This window comes from Chroicocephalus ridibundus, chromosome 3 (assembly GCF_963924245.1).
Source record: "Chroicocephalus ridibundus chromosome 3, bChrRid1.1, whole genome shotgun sequence".
Taxonomy (NCBI): Eukaryota; Metazoa; Chordata; class Aves; order Charadriiformes; family Laridae; genus Chroicocephalus; species Chroicocephalus ridibundus.
Genome location: NC_086286.1, coordinates 127,040,149 through 127,060,188, shown reverse-complemented (window position 1 = coordinate 127,060,188; position 20,040 = coordinate 127,040,149). Strand labels below are relative to the sequence as shown.

At 42.8% G+C, this 20,040-nt stretch overlaps 1 protein-coding gene across 16 annotated transcripts in view; it reads left to right on the top strand.

Moving 5' to 3' along the window:
* HMBOX1 (homeobox containing 1) overlaps nucleotides 1-20,040 on the top strand; it is a 117,031-nt gene that overhangs the window by 92,063 nt on the left and 4,928 nt on the right. For 5 of the 16 annotated variants that reach the window (XM_063330712.1, XM_063330705.1, XM_063330706.1 and 2 more), the window contains 4 exons: nucleotides 13,677-13,759; nucleotides 15,939-16,034; nucleotides 17,698-17,792; nucleotides 18,002-18,133. In XM_063330712.1, coding sequence (XP_063186782.1) covers nucleotides 13,677-13,759; nucleotides 15,939-16,034; nucleotides 17,698-17,792; nucleotides 18,002-18,133 — 406 coding nt within the window. Of the gene's footprint in view, nucleotides 1-13,676; nucleotides 13,760-15,938; nucleotides 16,035-17,697; nucleotides 17,793-18,001; nucleotides 18,134-18,798; nucleotides 18,880-20,040 lie in introns of all 16 variants that reach the window. The other 11 variants (XM_063330718.1, XM_063330716.1, XM_063330709.1 and 8 more) reach the window with 11 other exon arrangements.

The following is a 20,040-nucleotide window of genomic DNA, read 5'->3' as shown; positions in this document are numbered from 1 at the left end:
CCTTGCCTCAAATAACACTCATTGTCACTCTCCTCTGGACCTTTTCTATTTCTGCATGCAATTTTAAGTGACCCAGGGTGGGTGAGCAGGGACGGGAGCAGAGCTAATTTCCATATTTCCAAGGTGAATATTCCAGCTTATCCAGGCAGCTGAATCCGACCCCTGTTGTTCTCTGACCTCCAGCCTCACATCTGGGTTTTGCTGATCACTCTTGTGTATTCGTTGAGAGCGTGTTTTCTTTGAGTAGCCCACAGCGATATGTGTGTCTTTTTCCCGAACAGTCACAACTGCCGTAGAACCAGTCGTGTCTGTGAGGAGTCTGAATTTGTTCTTTTCCGTGTGCATCACCCTGCTTTTTGCAAAGATAGCAAATGAAGTTCAGTCGTGGGAGTGTTTAGATATTTTTGAAATTCACGGCAATTACCCGCTTTATTTGTATCCAATATAAATAATTCACTTTACAGAGGATTATTTAATGGAAGTGTTAACGCCAATCGTTTTGGGTCACAGCGTCTCTGCGCCAAGGCTTTACGGTCGTGTTGAGACCCAGATGCTGCTTGTTGGAAGGACCGTGTAAAAGTACAAGTCTTTGAGCGTCTGTCCTTTGTTTCGGTGGCCAGTCCAGCCCAAACCACGACACTGTGCCAGCACTAGACTTTCTCTAATCCTTCACGGTATTCTTCTTCCTATGACTGTTTGAAGTACGCAGGATTGAATAGTAACAAAAAGCTCAGAGTAATTAGCTGCATCATTATTTTCTTGCCTGTTAACTTGGCTTCAGGAGACAGGGAAAGTCATGGCAGAGTTGTCACAGAAACTGTGTGAACGGGCACGGTCAGTCTACATTTTGTGTAACTATTTTATAATGACTATTCACTGTGGGCTGTCTGGAGCAAAATTTCTTGATGATATTACGACCCATGTAAAGGTGATGTGTCTTTGGTTGTGTTCTGGTGCAAGGGTAGAAGTTCCACTCTGCTGTCTCTGTGCCTGTGAAGGAGCTCGAGACACTGCTGGGGAGTCTCCTCGCTCTTCGGGAGCAGACTCCTGGGAAGTTTAGCAGATGAGGCAGTGGCAGACGGCTCCCTGGGCAATGACAAACACAAGTGACAATAAAGCTGTGGTCTTGCCCCCTTTGGCTCTTTTGCAGCCTGCTTAAAGTCCTGAGAAAGAACTAGACAGCCCTGACCTGCCAAGGAGGGTTGCTCCAGGTCCCAGTTCAGCTAAAAGGGATAGTCATCGCTCGCAGTGAGATTTACCCGACCTGGATGTAATACTATGGAATAAACCCACTGAAGTGAATTAGAAAATTAACTTCTTGAGCGATCTCGGAAGGAGTTAGTAATCGGGTTGGCACCTTGTCACCCCTTGCTGTGATGAAGCCAGCTGTCGGCACGGAGCGCGCGTGAGCACCATCCACCTCAAAGCACTCGTGGATTTGCCGGTTTCTGGTTTCTAGGAGTATGCAAAGTGTTCCCGCTGACTCGCACTGCAGCGACGCTCTGAACAGAGCCCAAACCTGCCTCGGTGAAAGGAGGTTCTCTGCCATCTAGGAACAGATGTGAGGTCTTTATACAAGTAATAAACAGAGTAATTACAAAGAGAAGTGAGGGAGCAAAATTCCGAAGTAAAACCCTTAAGTATGTTGCATCATGTATTTATGGGCTCTCGGTCAGACTGTGGAGCGCTTTAAACAGACTAAAAAGAATGCTTTATCAGAGAACCATATGGGCTTTAACCACAAAAGTCACTACCACATCCTAGATTCTTTTTTATCCTTTTTTTTTTTATTTATTTTTTTTTTTTTTACTCCCGGACAGCACAATTGACCTTTTTTTGTTTGATTTTCCTTCGGAACATGCATACGTTTTAATTTGTTTTGAATTCTGTGCTGTTTGTGAGGAACTCTGTCAACAGCCTAGGAGACATGGACCTGTTCCAAAGAGCTTTTTTAATATGATTTCCTTATAAAGAAAAAAAAGAATGAGAAAATAAGGTACATAAGTACAAAACATATAGAAAAAGGCATTTGATTTGTTGCTTATTATGTACATAGGCTGGCGCTCTTTCAGTTTCTAAATGCTCCTTGATATTCTCTTAAGCAGAGGAGCGTTGGTCTGGGACTTCCAGTTTCATGTCCAGCTTCTCTTTTTGCAGTCAACCTTTATTATATCCTTTTCAGAATCTGATTAAATTCTCTATCTTAGGAGCAGGTAGAGCCAAGTGTACAGAAGCCTGTCGGGAGACGGCTACCCAGCAGGCTGGAAATCTAAATTCCCAAGATTATTTGTGACCTGTATGTACCCATCCATCTTGGATCAATGTTATAATTTAGCTAAAATAAATCCTTACTTCCATCTCTTGTCTCCAGTGTTGGTCCCCTTCATGTATTTTATGGTAAACCGCCTCCTCATCTCAGCCTTGAGGTTTGGGCAGGCAAAACGTGCTGTATCTCTTCCAAGGTAGGCTTCCCGTTCCTCTGCCATCCTGTGGTTGCTCTCTGAGCTGCTCAGTTCTAAATTCATCTTGAATGCGGGAGACCAGGATTGTACGTAGTCCAGGTGAGGGCTCATGCAGGTGTTTTAATGCTTTTCTTTCTGGATTGGCAATAGCCGGCATCCTCAGCCGTATCGGGCCTTGCCTTTTTGGTGGTTTTGTCGCGTTGTGTCTTTTGGTCACCGTGAATTAAGAGACAACGATCTTTCCAGCTGATGATCTTTTTGTGTATATGAGAAGTTGTTGTTCCCAAAGTGGCTGACCCTGCATAGTGCGCTGCTAAATGTCTTTTTAGTTCTTGCCCTTAGGATTGTCTGTTACTTTTTATGGTACTCCAATTCCCTGTACTGACGTGGCTTCTAACTTTGTCATCAGCAGATCTCGTTACCATGTTGAGCCTTTGTGTCAAGATCTTGAAGAGTTTTCGTTCTTAAGATACGCCGAAGATGATGCTTGAGGAATATCACTGATAGCCATCTTCCAAACCATTATTTTAAATTTTCAGCCCAGTTCTTAGTTATATGTTTCCTTTCTACCCTATCTCATAATTATACTAATCTTTGTCTTTTCCAAAATTATGGATAATTTCCCATTTGTGACTTTATCAAATGCTTTACTGAAGTCCAAAAATGATAAGAGCAATTTATTTTTCTAGACAGAGGACGTAGAGTCAACAACTCCTCAGCTGCTTTTAGAGCATTACTACCAGTACTGTTTAAGTCACGCCTGCTAAAGAGCCGGCCCCAAGGGAACTTGGCTCTTCTGAGCTAGAGTTTAAGAGGAAGCACACGGCAAAAGCCATGGCTCATGATAGGGAGCAGAAATCCAGGAATAAGGAGCCATGGATTGATTCCACAGCTCTGCATCTGGTTTCTTGTGTTTGTATCTCTTAACTTTGCTGTTCTATCTGTAGCTTCTTCGAAGAATATTAAAGAATAAGATTAAAGAACACAACTTCAGAATACTTTTAGGAGCTTTATGATCTGGTTCTAGAAAGTGCTCTTGAAATACAAAACATGGTGGGTGTTTTTTAATGAAGTAATACTTTTGAATCCTTGGAGCTTATTATTTCCAAGGTAACTGTTTGCAATCCTATAGGCAAAAAAGAATTATAAAAAGTTGGATAATAAACTCAGCTATTTCCTTTCCCCATGGATGGTGAATAGTCATTGGATAATCCGTAGCAAATAAATAAAAAGATGTTGCTGCTGCCAGACGTGAGTAATACTCTTCAAGGGTTCACGAAGCTACCTCATTGCTTAAAACTTTCCTTAAACCTTCTTTGCTGTGATGTACAAAAAAACCTCATGAAGCTGGGCTTGGCACCATAGGAGCTTCATCAGCCAGCGTGCTGGCCTGTGGTGATTCGTTATGCCTTGTTCTCATTTGCTTATATCCATCTGTTGCTTCGTATTTAGGTTGCAAGGCAGAGAATAGATTGATATTAAAAAAAAATTACCTTTTTGTGCTTTGTGTCCATACAGCACTTAATACGATAATAATTCTGGTCCAGATCGTGGAGGTACCGGGCATTAGGAAAAATATATGTACTGAGCATAAAATCAGAAGCCTCTTGACTTTAGGCGCTGGACATCCTGCAAGAATTGGCCTTATCTTGTCTTTTGGTCCTGTAGGATCCTTTCATTAGTTTAATTAGTTCTTATTTCCTGAAAACGCAGCAGCAATGGTGGCTGGCTGTGCGCTTCTAAGCTGAGCTGACCTGGGCCTGGTCCAGTACTGAAATTGGAAACAAAAACTCGCAGATCTTTGAGGGGAAATGCTAGTGATTATGTTGGAAGTTGTCAGCTTGTACTAAGCTGTATCACAAATCTCGTGTTTGGTATTTTTCCTCTCCTGGAGGCTTAGGACAAAGCGAGACTTGAAGCTTCATAGCCCGAAGGACTATAAAATTTTGAAAAACATGACCTTACCGAGGCTAAACTAATAACAACTTGAGGGACCTTGCTGCTAACACTTGACATTCTGCGCGTACGGTTTTGGTGATCCAGCGCTGAGCTTCCCAGCAAAGCACAATTTTGAGGCAAGGCTAGGCTATTCTTCTAGAAATACCTTAGTTTAGAAGAGCTGAAAACTGAGGTCTGACTCTGATGAGTTTATTATTTTCTTCAAGAGAGCAGAGAATGATGTTTTGGGTTGAATAATGTAAAATCCAGTTCGTACATTTTGCTATTTATTTGCGTTGCTGGATAAAGCCTTGGAATCCATGTTGTCTTGCACGTAGTATCTCTAATAACCGCAGCGGTGATTACAGTACAGCTCGCTGAAAGGGGACTCACCGGGCAGGAGAACAGCCCTCACCAGTGGGTGGGCTCTTAGTGATTTCTGCAGGGTCTCATCCCTTCTTGGAAACCTTCCGTCCATGGACTGACCCTGGCTTAGCTTTGCTTGCTTTGTGGGAACTAGATCATCCACGGGATGTAACGTAAACAGCTCTTCCCCTGTAGAAAGTTAAAAAATGCAGATGAGATGTTTGTTTCTCAGTTGTCTTCATAAAGGTCTTGTTTATCAGTCGGTTAAGTCCAGAGGATTTAATGTACATAAATATCCCCGTAGTGTGTAGGTCTCAATTTAAATATGGCAAGTAAATAAAGGAGAACGAGGGATACTATTATTCACGCGTAGATGCCTTGTTAGCAAGAGCTTTGAAGGTGCTGTATGCTCGCACCAACCCGTTGTTGAAATATTACAGAACAATTCTCACTTTATCATGTTACCTGCTGGCTTCAAAAAATTTCCGTCTTTCCCCCCCCCCCCCCCCCTTTTATTTCGTGAACAATTTAGTTAACTGTGTTGGTTTTGCGAGTCTGCGATGCCATTAAGTTTAAGGATAGTCATAAAACTTTAGCCGTTGTCTGCTGTCAGCGTCTTCAAGGTGCCTTAAGCAGAAAGTACCTGTGTGTTTCACATTGCGAAAAACTGCAAATCTTTCTACTCAGAAGAGACCTGTTGTGTAATTTCAAAAATACTCTTATCACCAAATCCAATTACAAGGAAGAGTAAATCGCCACCTCCGATGTCTTAACTATGCTTTTTTTAATTGTTAATTATCTCAACAGTAGGGTGCTATAGATTAGCAGGCATAGATTATCTTTTGCAAGTATGAGGCTTTCAGAGCTATTATCAATTAATTCTGTTTTTAAACAAATTTTAGGATAATATTAATAGCTTGATAGGATTGTGTTGGTGCTTGGGACTGCTGTCAAAATACTGAGAAAATTATTTTTAAAAAATTAGAAACTCGATGATGTTATAGCAGCTCTGAAGGTCATACAGTTTTACGTGCTCCAGCGCAAGGTGTATTTTTGGCATTTTAATCTACATTGCAGAGTAGATTCCTGCTAAGAAACATCAGTAAAATGACTGTCTCAGAGTTTAGGCGCTGATTTGTAAAACCAGAATAGAGTGTCAGCTTTATTATGGGAGTCTTTTAATGTGTACTGAAATGACTGTACGATTTATGTACACAAACACGTACTGAAATGTGAAATAATTAAAATTCCTTTATCCTTGGTGCTTTAAGTGATCTAGTTCTGTTACCTGACCTAAAAGCTCTCAAAAGCAAAAGGACTTTCGAGAGGAGATATTGCTTTATTCGATGTCAGGTGCTAGGTGGAAATCCACAAATCTAGCACACCTTACTGGGGATGTTCACCCGTTATTTATACAAAACAGATTCTCATAATTCTTTCTGCCTACCTGATACATAACTCCACCTGGTCTTACATATTCATGAGGGTGACCGAATAGCCTTTTTGCACACGCGTAGTAAATTTTGCTGCGTCGGCAAAACACTTCTGCGCAGGTGTGAGCTCCTTGGTGGTCATTCGGGTAAGGAGACCCTTCCTCGCATTATCCTTTTAAGATACTGAGTCATCTCGGGACAGTAAAAGTTCACTCCAAGTTTGCCAACTTCTTGAGGAGGATGAGGATGTTCCTTGAAGTAGCCACAACTCTTTCTTAATTGACATAGGAGTACATACTTTGACGTATAAAAGAACCTTGAAGTGATTAACTGATGCTTGTTATCCCATCCTTAGTGATTAACTATTTCTGGCTGTCTCCTCGTTATCATTATTTATAACATCTGCTGAGGGAGAACTGTTTTCTACAACCTCTGTTGGCACAGTGAGAAGGTTAGTAAGAAGCAAACAACATTTTAGTGAGCATATGGTTATAAACAAAGCAGAGGCCTGTCTTTGGTAACAGTTCTGTTGAGATTTCTCCTCCAGGCTTGCACTCTCCGTGAAAAGAAGTACAAGAATGAAACATCTCTTGCAGTGATGTTACTCTCACAGACTTTAAAACTGTTCTCTCCTTAGAGTATGGCAATACCCTGGGGTTGAAAGCTCAAGCTAGGAACGAGATGCAGGTTTTTAAAGAATGAGGATTCTTACGGTTTGGTTCCAAAGCTTATTCAAAGTTATGATAGATTCTACATTGGATAAAATCCCAAATTTTTACGTTGGGACTGGCTATCTCTGTAGGTCAAACAGAAGATCTGGGCTTCTTGCCGAAATTGCTGAGAAACCTCTGGTCAGCGCTGCAGAAGAGGTCGAGCTGGAGTCCTGTGGTGGTTTCTTCAGTCCGTTAAATCCATAGACCTGTGAAAGCCCCTAGATAAATGATAGTGCTGTAGGGAAGACAGCAGAGAGCCATAGCCATCGCATTCATCAGTGTTATTTTCTGAGTTTGGGATTTTTTTTAAATTTGTCGTTTGCCTGGATGGAAGGTGCAGTTGAGCTGAGGCTGCAGGAATGCCTAGATTGGCATCCAGAGGGCTGCGCTTCTCGTCCTTGGCTGATCTCAAATGCAAACGTTCCTCACCAGGTGCTTCCTGGAGCAGCTAAACTGGTGGCTGTTTTGCAGTCCTGGGGGAAAGAGAAGATGGTGTCTTCAGTGTAATTCTCGGCTGCATCAGAGTTTATCTCTGGAGAGGATATCTTTGAGCTTTAATTTTGCAGTCTAGAATAGAAATGAATTTACTGTATGTTGCAGGGGGAACTGTTTAGGTGACATGCATGCCGTTATTATAGAATCTGTAGAAATATCAGTAGATAAAATGGATGGTGTCATCTGTTGACCTCGCTGAGAATGGCATTAGCGATATTCTTGGCCAGTATTTACTGGGAAATAAACTAGTCATTACACTTTCTGATGAGATTATGCTTTGAATGTCACTTCTCTGACAGTCTGTCTCATGCCACGCAGAGATAAGATCTCAGGCGCAGATGACAGACCAACTTCAGAAATATTTCCATTGATTTGACAGCCTGGATAATAGTTCTGTTAAAAGCCGCAGAGACTGAAACAATGACCTCTTGCCACTGGGTGATACTCCGTTGATAAATATACTAATGAGAGATAAAGTGGGTAACTATATTCGAGTGTTTTATGTAACTTGTCGGTGGAAAGCAGAGGTACCGTTCGAAGGGAAACTAGATAGGGAGCTGAAATTACAGGCAGTCTTATCGAAGGCAGAAGAGCAGCTTGCACTCTCGTGTATTTTGAGACACCAGAGGGTTTGGCAGGGAGCTCGGTCCCTGGTGGCAGCGAGATCTTCTGTTCATCAACAGGGGTCAGATGGGAGCTGAGGAAAATGGGCAGGGTGTGGGTTTTTTTTGGTTGTTTTTTTTTTTTCGTCCCTGTGCCGGTCGCCGAGCCCATCACTCGGGCTTTGCTTTTAGCATCGCTTGGAGAGGACGCGCGTGAGCTGCCATTGAAGGAGCCGGTCCCCAGCTGTGTGGTTCAGCCGTCTCCTGCCCGCCTCCCTTGGCTGCGCAACCACTGCTCTTGGCATGGCTGGAAAGCTGGACCAGAGAAGCAGTCGCGGGAAAAAAACCTTCCCGCAAAAAGGGAACGAAGGAGAGGATAGGACCGTTCCTTTCCGTCTGTGTTGAAATTGAGATAAGCTGGAGCGCAGCCGGAGTCTCGGGCAGGCTGGTACTTGGTGGAGGAGTCGGAGCTCCCAGAAGTGCAGGAGGTTCCACTCGCAGGTGCTTCCCGCAGTGATGGAAGTGGGAATCCAGAGACACAGAGTTAAATGAAGGAGGGAACTTGCAGCACGTCCGCTGTTTTCAATAAATATCCATCTGTGTACTCTTCCCTCCCGTTAATTGCAAGGTAAATTATCCTTCTTTCATTGAGGTTACCCTGATGCACACGTACCTGAATTACCTCACCTCGAGTGCGTGTAATTCTGCTGTAACAGCTGACCCGCGGTGAATTGTTACCCTGCCACGCATTTGAGCCTCTCTGCTTTGAATCACATCCACGCTTTGGAGCTCTAACTGTTATGTCATGCTGTAAACTAAGCCTTTCCCCAGCCCGGGGTCTTCTGAGCCACGCTGGGGTTTTATCGGTTGGTGTCTGACATCCAGCCCTCTGAAAAAGCACCGAACCTGCCCGTCCTTCTGCTGCTCCATTGCTTGGGTCGTTTCAGACACTTCCCTGGCAGCTGCAAAGCTGATATGAAGCAGCAAAACTTCCGCTGTGGATTATCAGGAACGCTACCGGGGCATTGCTTAATGCATCTGATATCTCAGCCTGGATAACAGGAGCCATACAGCCGAGCAAATAAAAAAAAAAAAAACAAAAAACAAAAAAAACAAGATTGGCAGCTATTGCAGGAATTCAGATAGGGGCACCTTGGTAAAGAGTGGGGGGGAGTGTGTTTACTTCCATTACAGAGCCCGGTGCTGAGATGGATTCTCTCTCCGTCATTGTCCTAAGCACATTATCCCTGAAAGAAAGAGGGTTTCTCTGAATCTGCAATTTTTCTAGGCTTCAGTGTTATTGAAATGAAACTGCTTCAAGGATATCTACATTCTTTACCATCATATGGATTCTCATCTCATGTAAATTATTTGGCCACTTTTCATTTTAATCCTCCACTGTCATTTTCGACAAAAGAGATCATTTGGTTTCTTCATTGAAGGTATTCAGCTGACAGCTGCCCTTTGTCTAGAAAGCAGTGTGCCTTTGCAGGATTTACTTCTGCCTGCTCTTTTTCTTCTTTTTTTTTTTTTTTCCCCCTTTTAAGTTCATATCGCTTCATATTTTTCATCTGTAGTTTTCAGGAACTTTTCAGATTGTGAAGAGACTGTGGTTTGTAGCTGTGAAGGGAAATTCAGGCATCCCTCGTTCACTCCCTTTCCTTTAGCAAGGGTATACCTGACAGATAAGTAACAAAACTGGAGGCAGATTAATTCGTTTCCTGCTTGCAAGAAGAACCATAGTCAAAAAATTCACAGTTTGTTGACAACTTCTATGTGAGCAAACCAAACCAGACAGTGATGAAGTGTTGAATTTTTTACCATGGCTTCCCTGTCTTGAAAACTTGGTTATTCTCACCTACTTTCCAGAAATATTGGGAGGCTTTAAATGCTGTGCTTTGTGTCATGGTGTATCACCCACAAGTCCCATTAAGACCTTGAAATAAGTGATGGGAACGAAATATGAATGTGTTGGTAGAGTGTGTATACAGAGGATTTGGAGGCTGAGGATGAAAATCAGATCTTACAGCTGAGGATGTATGGTTTTGAGACCTTTTTCTTTAAGATGGAAAACTCCTGAGCGTGATCTCTTCCCTGATAAAACCAGCTGACGGTCTCTGTCAAAGGTTAAAAGCACAATATGGTGATGGAGAAGAATATTGTCAGGAGAAGTTGAGGAGAAGATACCGTTTTGGGGAGGAAGAGTTGAGGGTTGGACAAGTTCATAGGCAGCTTGAACGTGTGGGGGAAGGAGGAGGCACAACGTTAACGTGGATAAGGAATGAGCCAGCAGGTGGAAGGAGAGGTAGGTACTAAAATTACCGTGCCAACGACAGAAACCAAATTTAACTACTCAGGCAGTTCCCTTCCCGCTCCCCTCTGGTACCCGCTTAGCTTTGTCATCTCCGTGAAAACGTCTTATTTACCAGGAGAGCTGCCTGAAAACTTCTCAAATTTTTAGTGTTTTATGGAAAAACAGGGTTTCAGGATGGAAAGAATTTTAGATTTTCAAGTGGGAATGACTTTTCTTGTAGAAACATTCAGACGTTTACATTAAAAGGTAAGAAATTTGTGTTTGAATTGAACGATGTTTCAGAATGACGAAAAATACATTTTGATCCAATCAGATGAAAATGTTTTTAGCTTATTCAGTTGTAAAACGTGTTAAGATAAATCACTGTTTCAGTTTTGAGTTTTTTTTCTAAATCACAAAACCGATTCGACTGCACAAAGAAAACTTTCTTGTTTGCCAGAAGAGCTGTCTCATTCATTGTCCAGTTCTGGAAGTTTGCTCCATCATGGGGAGATTTCCTGTTATCCTTGGGAATTGTAAACTTGAGCCTAAGTTTTGTTGTTACTAGAAGGTGTGAGCTTTTTCGTCTGAGCCAGCAAAAGCGCATGGCAGTCAGTGCGTTGCTAAAAGGATAGCATTTAGCTACGTGCCAAGAGAAGGGTCACTGATGGCTCTTGTGTTGTTATTTCTTCATTAATTGGTGTCTCAGAGTCTTCCATCAACATAGAAACAGGCAGTTTAAGTATTCACCGTTACTTAATTTTATATCTTTTGTTGTTTCGTCCATAAAGTTCGGCATCATCTAGCAGTTTTGTGACCACAGATGATCTAGATCCATAATACCGCATGATATCAGGGTTTCGCCGTCTGGTTTTAGTACATCCCCATGTAGATCCATCGGGTTTCCTAATTTTATGGGGTTTCTTTTGTAGTGTTTGTTCTTGACTTTTGACAAGTAGCTATAAACAAAATAACGTTCAGAAAAAGGAGTCCATAAAATAGCTGTTATGGCTACCGAAATTTGCTGAGTTAATTTTTGTACATCTGATGGTGACCTGGATTCCTGACTAGGGCTCCAAGTCATATGATGTACTCATGTAAATAATAGTACAGCAGTTTTCAGCTGTGGTGTCTTGATGGTCCTTTATCTCATGGCATTTAAAAGAAGAAATAGTTCTTGCCTCTGGGCGGAGAGGGGAGTGCTCTATTTTGTAGGTGGGAGAGCTGAGACATGGTCATGGGGCAGTTAGACTGGGATCCTGAGCTTCTGCTTCCGTCACGAGCTACTAGAAAAACCATTTTCTTGTCTGTGTGTCAAGCTCTCCATTCTCCAAAAAGGCTTTGTACAGAACACGACCCCTTTGAAAATAGAAATTTGCAAGTTAAGATAGATATTGCAAGTTAAAATGATATAATAATAGAAGATGGTATGTCTGGAAGAGGAAAGAATGTATTTTAAGAAATACCATCCCCGGAGACTTGGGGGTACTGCTGAAAGCAGGGGAAAAGAAAATTTGCTGATAATTCAGGGAGCGTTCCTGCTAATGCCAGTGCCAGAGTTGACAGTGCTACGTATTTGAAGTTTCCCAGAAAGTAAGTGTAAACAGGTGTCACAGAATCACGGAATGGGTTGGGTTGGGAGAGACATCAAAGGTCATCTAGTTCCAGCCCCGTCCCACGGGTGTCCTCCTCCTCAGGCCTAACGGCAAATATCTCAGATGTTTTTCAGAGTAGGTTCGAGCCTCGTGGGAGCTGTGGGTTATGGTCAGTCTCTCTGCATTTACTTCGTAAGAGCAGCTCAGAGGTCCAGGGAAGACGTAGTGGATGTTTACATGTAAATGCGATTGCCTCCAAAGCCCAAACTGGTAGTACAGCCCTTCATTCGGTGAGGATGGAGCTATTCCTGTGGTTTCATTTGCTCTCTAAGGTAGCAAATCAAGTGGGAGTACATTAACAGCGCAACTTGCTGTGCTAATGGGGGATTCCTCTTAGTCCGTGAGCGGCAACTTGGAAATGGGACTCCGGTTGTGGGCATAGCCGCGACCGTAAATAACACTGTGGACAATGGGATGAAGGAGTAGTACCTAAAATTCAATCTGAATGTTCAAAATTGGTATTTACAGTGAATTGAAATAAACTGGAAGTGAAGTAGCGAGGGAGATCTGCATTAGTACCGCTTATTCAAGGAAAGGTTGGACAGAAACAGTTGTATGGAACGAAATCCAGGTTTCCACAGAAAGTGGCTGTGCTGGGGCTGATCCACCGGAGGAGAAATAAGACCATGGAAAATAATAATTACCTAAACATGCCTGAATCTCCTTCTACCAAATGCTCTACAATCTAATTTTCAAATACAGAGCAGCTGTCTAACAGCTGAACCTGCTGCTGATCAAAGTTGATCAAAGAAATCTTAGGATTATATATTCCGGACAATCTACAGAAAAAAAATGTAGTAGTCCCTGCTTATGGCATGCTTATCAGAGTCCATTGAAGTAAACAGGACTTTTTGTTGTTTTTAATGCAAATCTGATAAGCTCCGTGGAATGTAAATCAGTTCATTAAAATTTGTAAAGCACTTAAATGAAGTAAAAGAGAAAAAACAGTTTAACTTTTATAGGATGTTTACTGCATATAAAGTACAATAAAATCAGAATTATTCAGAAAAAAATACTGTTAAAAATATGGTACGCGCAATATGTTGTTCTGGGGAAGATTTAAAATTTTTAAATTGTGATTTAAAGAAACAAGCTAGTCTGGCTCTAGAAATCTTACCGTATTACCGTGTAATTTTGTCTGTACAGTCTTCATACCGTATCTGTCTGATGTACGCAATATTTGTGTGTGTGTTTGTGTGTCATATGTATACAAGGATGTGTGTGTGTGTGTGTATTAACCTAGGGATCAAAATGAACATTCAACAGCTCCTTCATTTGTAGGACGCTGCCGAAGCTGGGGTTATGTCAGGAAAAATATAAGTAAATGATAATAAAAAAGGCAGCAGCGTGGGCTACGATGTCTTCTGACATGACGCTTCACTTGACAGTCTTAACTCTGATGTTCGTGGCAGTGCCTGCTTTGTTGCATCTCCTACTACAATATTCCGAATGCTGAGGTGGCTGTGCCAATGCTGAGATAATATTCATTTATCGGAGGCGGTTGGGAAGTTTTATCCACTCTCCGTGGGTACGAGCGCATGCCGATATTACCTTAGGCATATGCAGATTTGCATCAAATGTACGGCGTCTGTTTTACCTCTGTAAGAGTGATGCATAAACTAGTAGTCGACACCTTTTAGTGAAACTGCTTTGGAGCATTCATGCTCCGATTTCTGAAAAAAACTTTTTTTTTTTTTTTTTTCCTCTCTCCCCTTGCAGTTACTTCAATGAGAATCAGTATCCGGACGAGGCAAAGAGAGAAGAAATTGCAAACGCCTGTAATGCAGTTATACAGAAGCCAGGTGAGGAGCTGATCACGGGGTCCTTTCCAAAGGCGACTGCGATTACATTTCAACACCTCCTGCTAAATTCAGCAGATGTCATTTTACGCCTATTGCTAACAAGTGTAGTGCTCTCACCTAGTCGTAGGTTTCTTCTTGAGCATTCTATAACTCGTGTTGTGCAGGGCTGCCATACTTGGATGAACACGAAGTCAATGCCGTTTTCAAACCTCAGTGCCGATGTCTGCAACTTGAACTCCCACCGTGTGAGATACGGAGTACAAGTTGTGCATCTGAACACTTCATTTTTGCAGCTTTGTAAATGGCCTTGCGAAGAAAATAAACACGTCTGCAAGGTTTTCATTCTTTACGTTCAGTTATTTCAAAGTACTTATACAAGCACTCAGTGCTGATGCCAAAATTTTATTACACTCCATAAAAGTGTGTTTTGCTGGTTCCTTTTTACAGATGGGAAATCTTTGGTTCGCAGACTAAGACTTGCTGGAGATTGCTGGAGGTCCTCAGAGGAGGAGGGAGCACAGCTTTTCTGTCCTTCAGTTTTCTTTACGCGACAGGGGTCTCGCACTAGAGTCTGTGTATTAACAGAGGATCTTGTACTTGGGTCAACAAGGGGCATTTTCTCTGTTCCTGGAGAAGTCATCCTTGGGAGAGAAGCGTGAATATTCAGTGCAGTGTTAGTGGACGCGCCTGCCTTTGCTTAGTTTTGCTAACCAAACATTTACAGAGTTTTCAGAACTTGTATTTTGGATATATTTAGGTATATTTATGTAACCGGAATAAAAATTAATGCCAAAGAAAGCTAAGGCCTGACTCCTGAACGTCGGCACACGGGATAGCACAGAATCATAGAGCGGTTCATGCTGGAAGTGACCTCTGGAGATCATCTGGTCGGGCAGGACCAGCTTAGATTAGGTTGTTCAGGGCTTTACCTCGTTCCATGTTGAATATCTCTGAAAGCAGAGGTTTCCCCACCCCTCGGCCGCTGTTGAACACTCTCATGGCAAAGTACTTTTTTCTTAATACCTAGTAAAAATTTCCCTTGTTGCAACTTTTATGTGTTGCCTCTTGTCTTTTCGTTGTGGAAGCAGAATGATCTAGCGCGTAGATCACCGAGGAGGTTCGGATCTTATTCCTGTCTGTGCTGCTGGTTGGTGTAGCAACTTTGAACAAACTCCTTAAACACCATATCTCAGGGTCCGTAAAATATTGTGAGTGGTGCTGATGCAAAGCATTAGGAAACGGCGTAGCTAGCTATCTCCAGATTTTCTTTCTTTCCCTTGTCTCGTCTCTCCTTACTTAAATTTGCAGATTCCTGCAATTACATGGATGTTTTGTATGTTAAATAAATAAACTTTGAGAAACATCCCCTTGTAACCTGCAGAGGACTGAGGATGCAGCTCCACTGAACAGGGTCAAGGCCAGCTGAAGAGGTTTCCACGCCGTCCCTGACGTGCTGAATCCCTCCAGTCTCCCCTCTTTTACGGAGGTGATCAGGAGAAGGGATTGTCTCCTCTAGCTGGCCGGTGGCTGTTGGGATTTTATTTGTTGGTTTAAGTGTAAAAATGCAGTGATGTGGTTTCCAGCATCCCACCCCTTCTCCCAAAAGATCACAAGTGTCCTGGCATTACCGAGAGGGTGTGAGTAGTGTGGCGGGAGCACCGTCGCAGCTGGCGGTGGAGAGGAAGGGAAGCGGGTTGGAGGGGACGGCACAAAATGTCTTCATTCATTTTGCTGCGGAAGAAAAGACGTCATTGAACTGTATCCCCACGGCCCATAGTAAGAGAGCTAGCCCAAGGGTATGCGATTTGTGGCAGGGCTGCGAATTGAATTTGAGGGTTTTTTTTGAATCTCAGTTTTGTGCCTGAACTAGAAAAGCAGCCCTCTATTCTCCCACGGCTCTGGTTTTGGTTGATTGAAGCTGCAAAGAAATTCCTCTACTTCGGATTTTTAAAAAAGAAGAAAGGCTACTTTGTTTTTAGAGAGATATTTGGCATTTATTACCATAGCATCTGGGCGCAGTACTTTGATTCGCATGAAATTCACTTTATTCTCAGTTATAGTAACTTTTCAGTGCTGTCAATATTTCAGGGGTTTATCACGTGTGAAGGTCTTGTGCCTACCTCTGGGCCCCGGCGAGTAACAATGCTGTATTTATTTTTTTTCTCTTTTACTTTCATAGGAAAAAAGTTATCGGATTTGGAGCGAGTCACCTCCCTTAAAGTGTACAATTGGTTTGCCAACAGAAGAAAGGAAATCAAGAGAAGAGCCAATATCGGTAATGTATCAGAGAGCCCGCGTCCAAGGGTTAGCTCGTACACTTGCTGCGGAGAGATGGAAAATACGTAAGATTGTATTAATCAAAATACTAGAGGTTCTGACGTTCTTAATAGAAATGTGGAGCAGGTTTTAAAATTTGTCTCTTGCTGTTCTAGATTTTTCCTAAAATACGGGTAGAATTTAATTGATGAAATTCCATCATCGATGCAGGAAAAATGATGCAGTTAGGAAATTTTACTGGAAGATCAGTTTTTAAAACCAAAGTGAGAGTTCTGTTGGCGGCAGGAGGATCGTATTTCCCTATGCTCGGGCTCCTTTGAGTATCCAAAATAAAATCGAAAATAAAACCTCAAAATATCTGCATTGGAAATAAGGGAATCTGAGACGATTGCCCGTTCCCAACCTCAGCATACTGTTTAAATGAGAAGTGGCCGTTGTGAAGAGCTTTTATCTGGTTGTAAGTTTCCTTGTGGCTGTGTTCCACTGAAACGTGCCTGTTTTTTCAGCCAAAACCCGGGGTGTCTTTTTTACTGCCATCCCTGAGCCCCCGCCCGGGGATCCCAGAGCCCACAGGAGTTGTTTTGCATCTCAGACACAGCCACTAGGACCAAAGGTTCCGCAAGACAAGCGCTAGCTCCGGTTACGGCTTTGGTCCTTAGTGCTTTCTGAGGGGTTTCACAGTGACAAGCGGCTGGAACGAAGGAATAATTTTTCTTGATGATCGGGATAAAACAGAAGTCACTTCAGAGTCAGCCCAGCAGGTTCTTTGCTTGAGTAGCTGATCGTAAGGAAATTAGAAGTGGCTCTGAACTTGGAAGGCGTAGACCTTCTAATAAGAATAAACAGAAGACGTTCTAATGAGAATGAGCTTGCATTAGCGGCCAGGACTCAACAAACTTCTGCAGTACATGCAGAATTTTACACGTTTACTTCCGCGTCCTACGCGGGATTACGTTTGCAATATATAGGCGAACAGAGATCCGTACCTGCTTGTTAACCGGTATTTGTGCAAATGTCAAGTATCATGCCCTTTTGCTGACTGCTGCTTTTTGCCACATTTGTGAATAAGAAAAACATTTCTTTTTACAGCCTTTGGCGTGTTATTGAAATTTAACCTAGTTTTATTTTTTTAAAAAATGAAACCTGTTGAAGGGTGGGGGGAACGAAGTAAAGTCAGTCCAAGGTGGGTGGAGTTACAGCTGTAATGTTGGAAGGACATTAAAAAGAACAAATGGATCCTACTGGAAGATGAAGATATGTGTGTTTTTAAATCCCTTAAATGCTTTAAAAAATTCCTCCATCTATTTTCAGACATTCCCTGCCCCCCTCAAGTCCTGCCAGTCCAAACTGTGTGGGAAGATCCACAGGGAATGCCTTTGCCACTCCAGTGCATTAGAAAATAAGATAATTTCTAATAGGACTGGCTGGAAAATAAGGATTCTTCCTCACAAACAAACCTGTTAGTCGGCAGGGAAGGATTTCAGGCAAACCAGTGTCTGTACCTGTGCTACCTTCCCAGATACTGGAGAATGGAGAGGAAGAGGCTAAGAACTAACTCTGTTCTTCAAATTATTCTAACTTGTTGGGGGAAAAAAAAAATAGTTACTTTTAATTACTCTAATGCATCAGATAAATTAGGGATCCATTTGCTTTTTTCGAAGAAGCAGCAATCCTGGAGAGCCATGGAATAGATGTACAGAGTCCGGGAGGTCATTCCAACAGTGACGACGTTGATGGCAATGACTACTCGGAGCAGGTAAGCGTCGGGGCTGAGCCGTGTGGCCCCAGCAGGGAGAGTTCTCGCGACACGTGAAGAGAACCCTCTGCCTCTCGCAAGTCGGATGTCTCTTGTTTTCCTCTTGCTTTTATGTAATTGTAATGGGGAAAGGGGAAGAGCCCAGCTCCCCTCTTTGAATGTGTTGAGCAACCAGCGTTCACCCACATGGATTTATTGTCATACAACAGGACACTTGGCAAGTACGCAATGGGGAGGAGGAGGGAAGATGTTCAGAGGGAGGCAGAGAAGCAGAGAAGGTAGAAGAAGACAGGAGGATCTGCTCCAAACAAGCAAGTTACACCATTCACGCCACACGCAATGTATGAAAAATGTTAGGAGAGTGTTAACTCACCCAGTGCACCATGCATAACTTGCGCTCTCCTTACCCCTGGCACCGTCCTAGTTATCCACCCTCCAGAAAGGACGTACAGGTCTTTAACAGTTGCTCCTATTTGTCAGGCACCAACATGCTTCCCTGCAAAACTAGGCATGTGTGTTCCTCTTGCACCTATTACTTCTTTCTGCGAGAAATGTCTCCGTTATAGCCTGCGCCGCCGCTGCTGCGCGTTGCTTATCTGGCGCCCAGACAAGTGCAGCGGCGAGCCCCTGCCCACTACACTTTATAATCCCTTTTGCCAAACTTGCCCAGCAAGATGCTGAGCACCCTCCTGTAAGGTGCTGAGCTCCCTCTGTTTGCCTGGGGGAGCACCTTTCAGGAGCGTCTCAGGATCCGTCCCTAAGACACTGACAGACAAAGGGTGAAGGGTGGGGGGGAAAGGATTTGATTAAATCAAAGTCTGACATTTATTTGGCCCTCCCCGTACCTTTTCCGTATTGTTCTGAAACTATGTGCCACTATTTGGATTGTTTACATATTATCTGTCTTTTTTTTTTTTTTTCTTTTTGCATTTTAACTCTTGCCTATTCTCTATTTTCCTTGGTTATTTTTAACCCTTGACAGCAACTTCTTTTTTAAATTCTCTAGCAAAAGAATACCCCTTCCCGCACTCTGAGCCCTCACCTACCCTAAAGTTGGTGACCCTTCCTTCACACACCTTCCTGACAGGTATTGCATCCCCTTCCCAATTTTCCTTCAGGTGTCAGTGTTGGCCAACCCCCCCCCCCACCCCCAGCCCAGGGCTGTGTGTGCTTGGCGCCAGTGGACTTGAAACGGTTCACTCACTTGGTTCTGGGTTTGATATGAGCTGTGCTCTGCGCTACACCCAAACAGCTGGGGTGGGCAGATCGCTTTTAATTGACTCGTTTGGGAGAAGTAGGTAGGTCTCCCTCTACAAAAGCTGCTGGTGGAGTGTCCTGGAATGAGTCCCCAGCAGACTTGGCTGCGGCCCAGTACGACAGATATCTGGCAGAGGCATTCCCAGCCGCTCCGCTTCTGACGGGCATTAAGGCCCTTTTTATAGGTCATCACCAGCAGATTTGGTGGAACCAACTTTGCTAGCCCTAGATGATGAGAGGCTGCTCTGTGACTGTTATAAAATGTTTTGAAACTGCTGCCGAGCACAGATAATTCCTTGTCAGGCAGATACAGGACCTGAATACTGAGATGAAGTCTTATGTAGGCTCCCAAACTATGTTTTTCTTCTGTGGGTTGTCCAAAATACTTTGAAAAGAGAAATGAATCGGTTATTAAAATTTCAAGATCCTTGTTTAGAGTCCTTAAAAATTACATTTCTCAGTAACCTAGCTGGGCTCCTCGACGAAGTGTAATTAGGCATTAGCAGCGAAGCGGATTAAATGGCAAGCTCTCCTGATGACCATTTAACATCCCTTAGCTGTTAAAACCATAAATTCTGTTTTCCACAGTGACACTTAAGCTCCAGTAAACTTTAAAACACAAAGTTCATCCAAGTACTAATGAAGTGACTAAATCTCCACAAATCAGAACTTTGTAAATTTTACTGTGCTCAAAAAGTACTGAGAGGACCTTAGAGTGTGTGCACATCACAGTGTTTGCCCTAGGTTTGTTGTAAGTGAATGCGTTCCTTTAAACAACCTCAGAATTTTACCAGATCCTGGCTTTTCTGTTCCCCTCAGCATTTGCCACCTGTCAGTTTAATTTAAAAATGCGTGATACACATTTTTAAAATCCTAAATTTCGCAAGTTCATCACTGAAAGGCTGTTGGAAGATTGATAAATGTTTATCATTTCCTTTCTGTAAATTAAAAAAATTAAAATCGTAAAAAATCGCAAGATCACAGTGTGGTA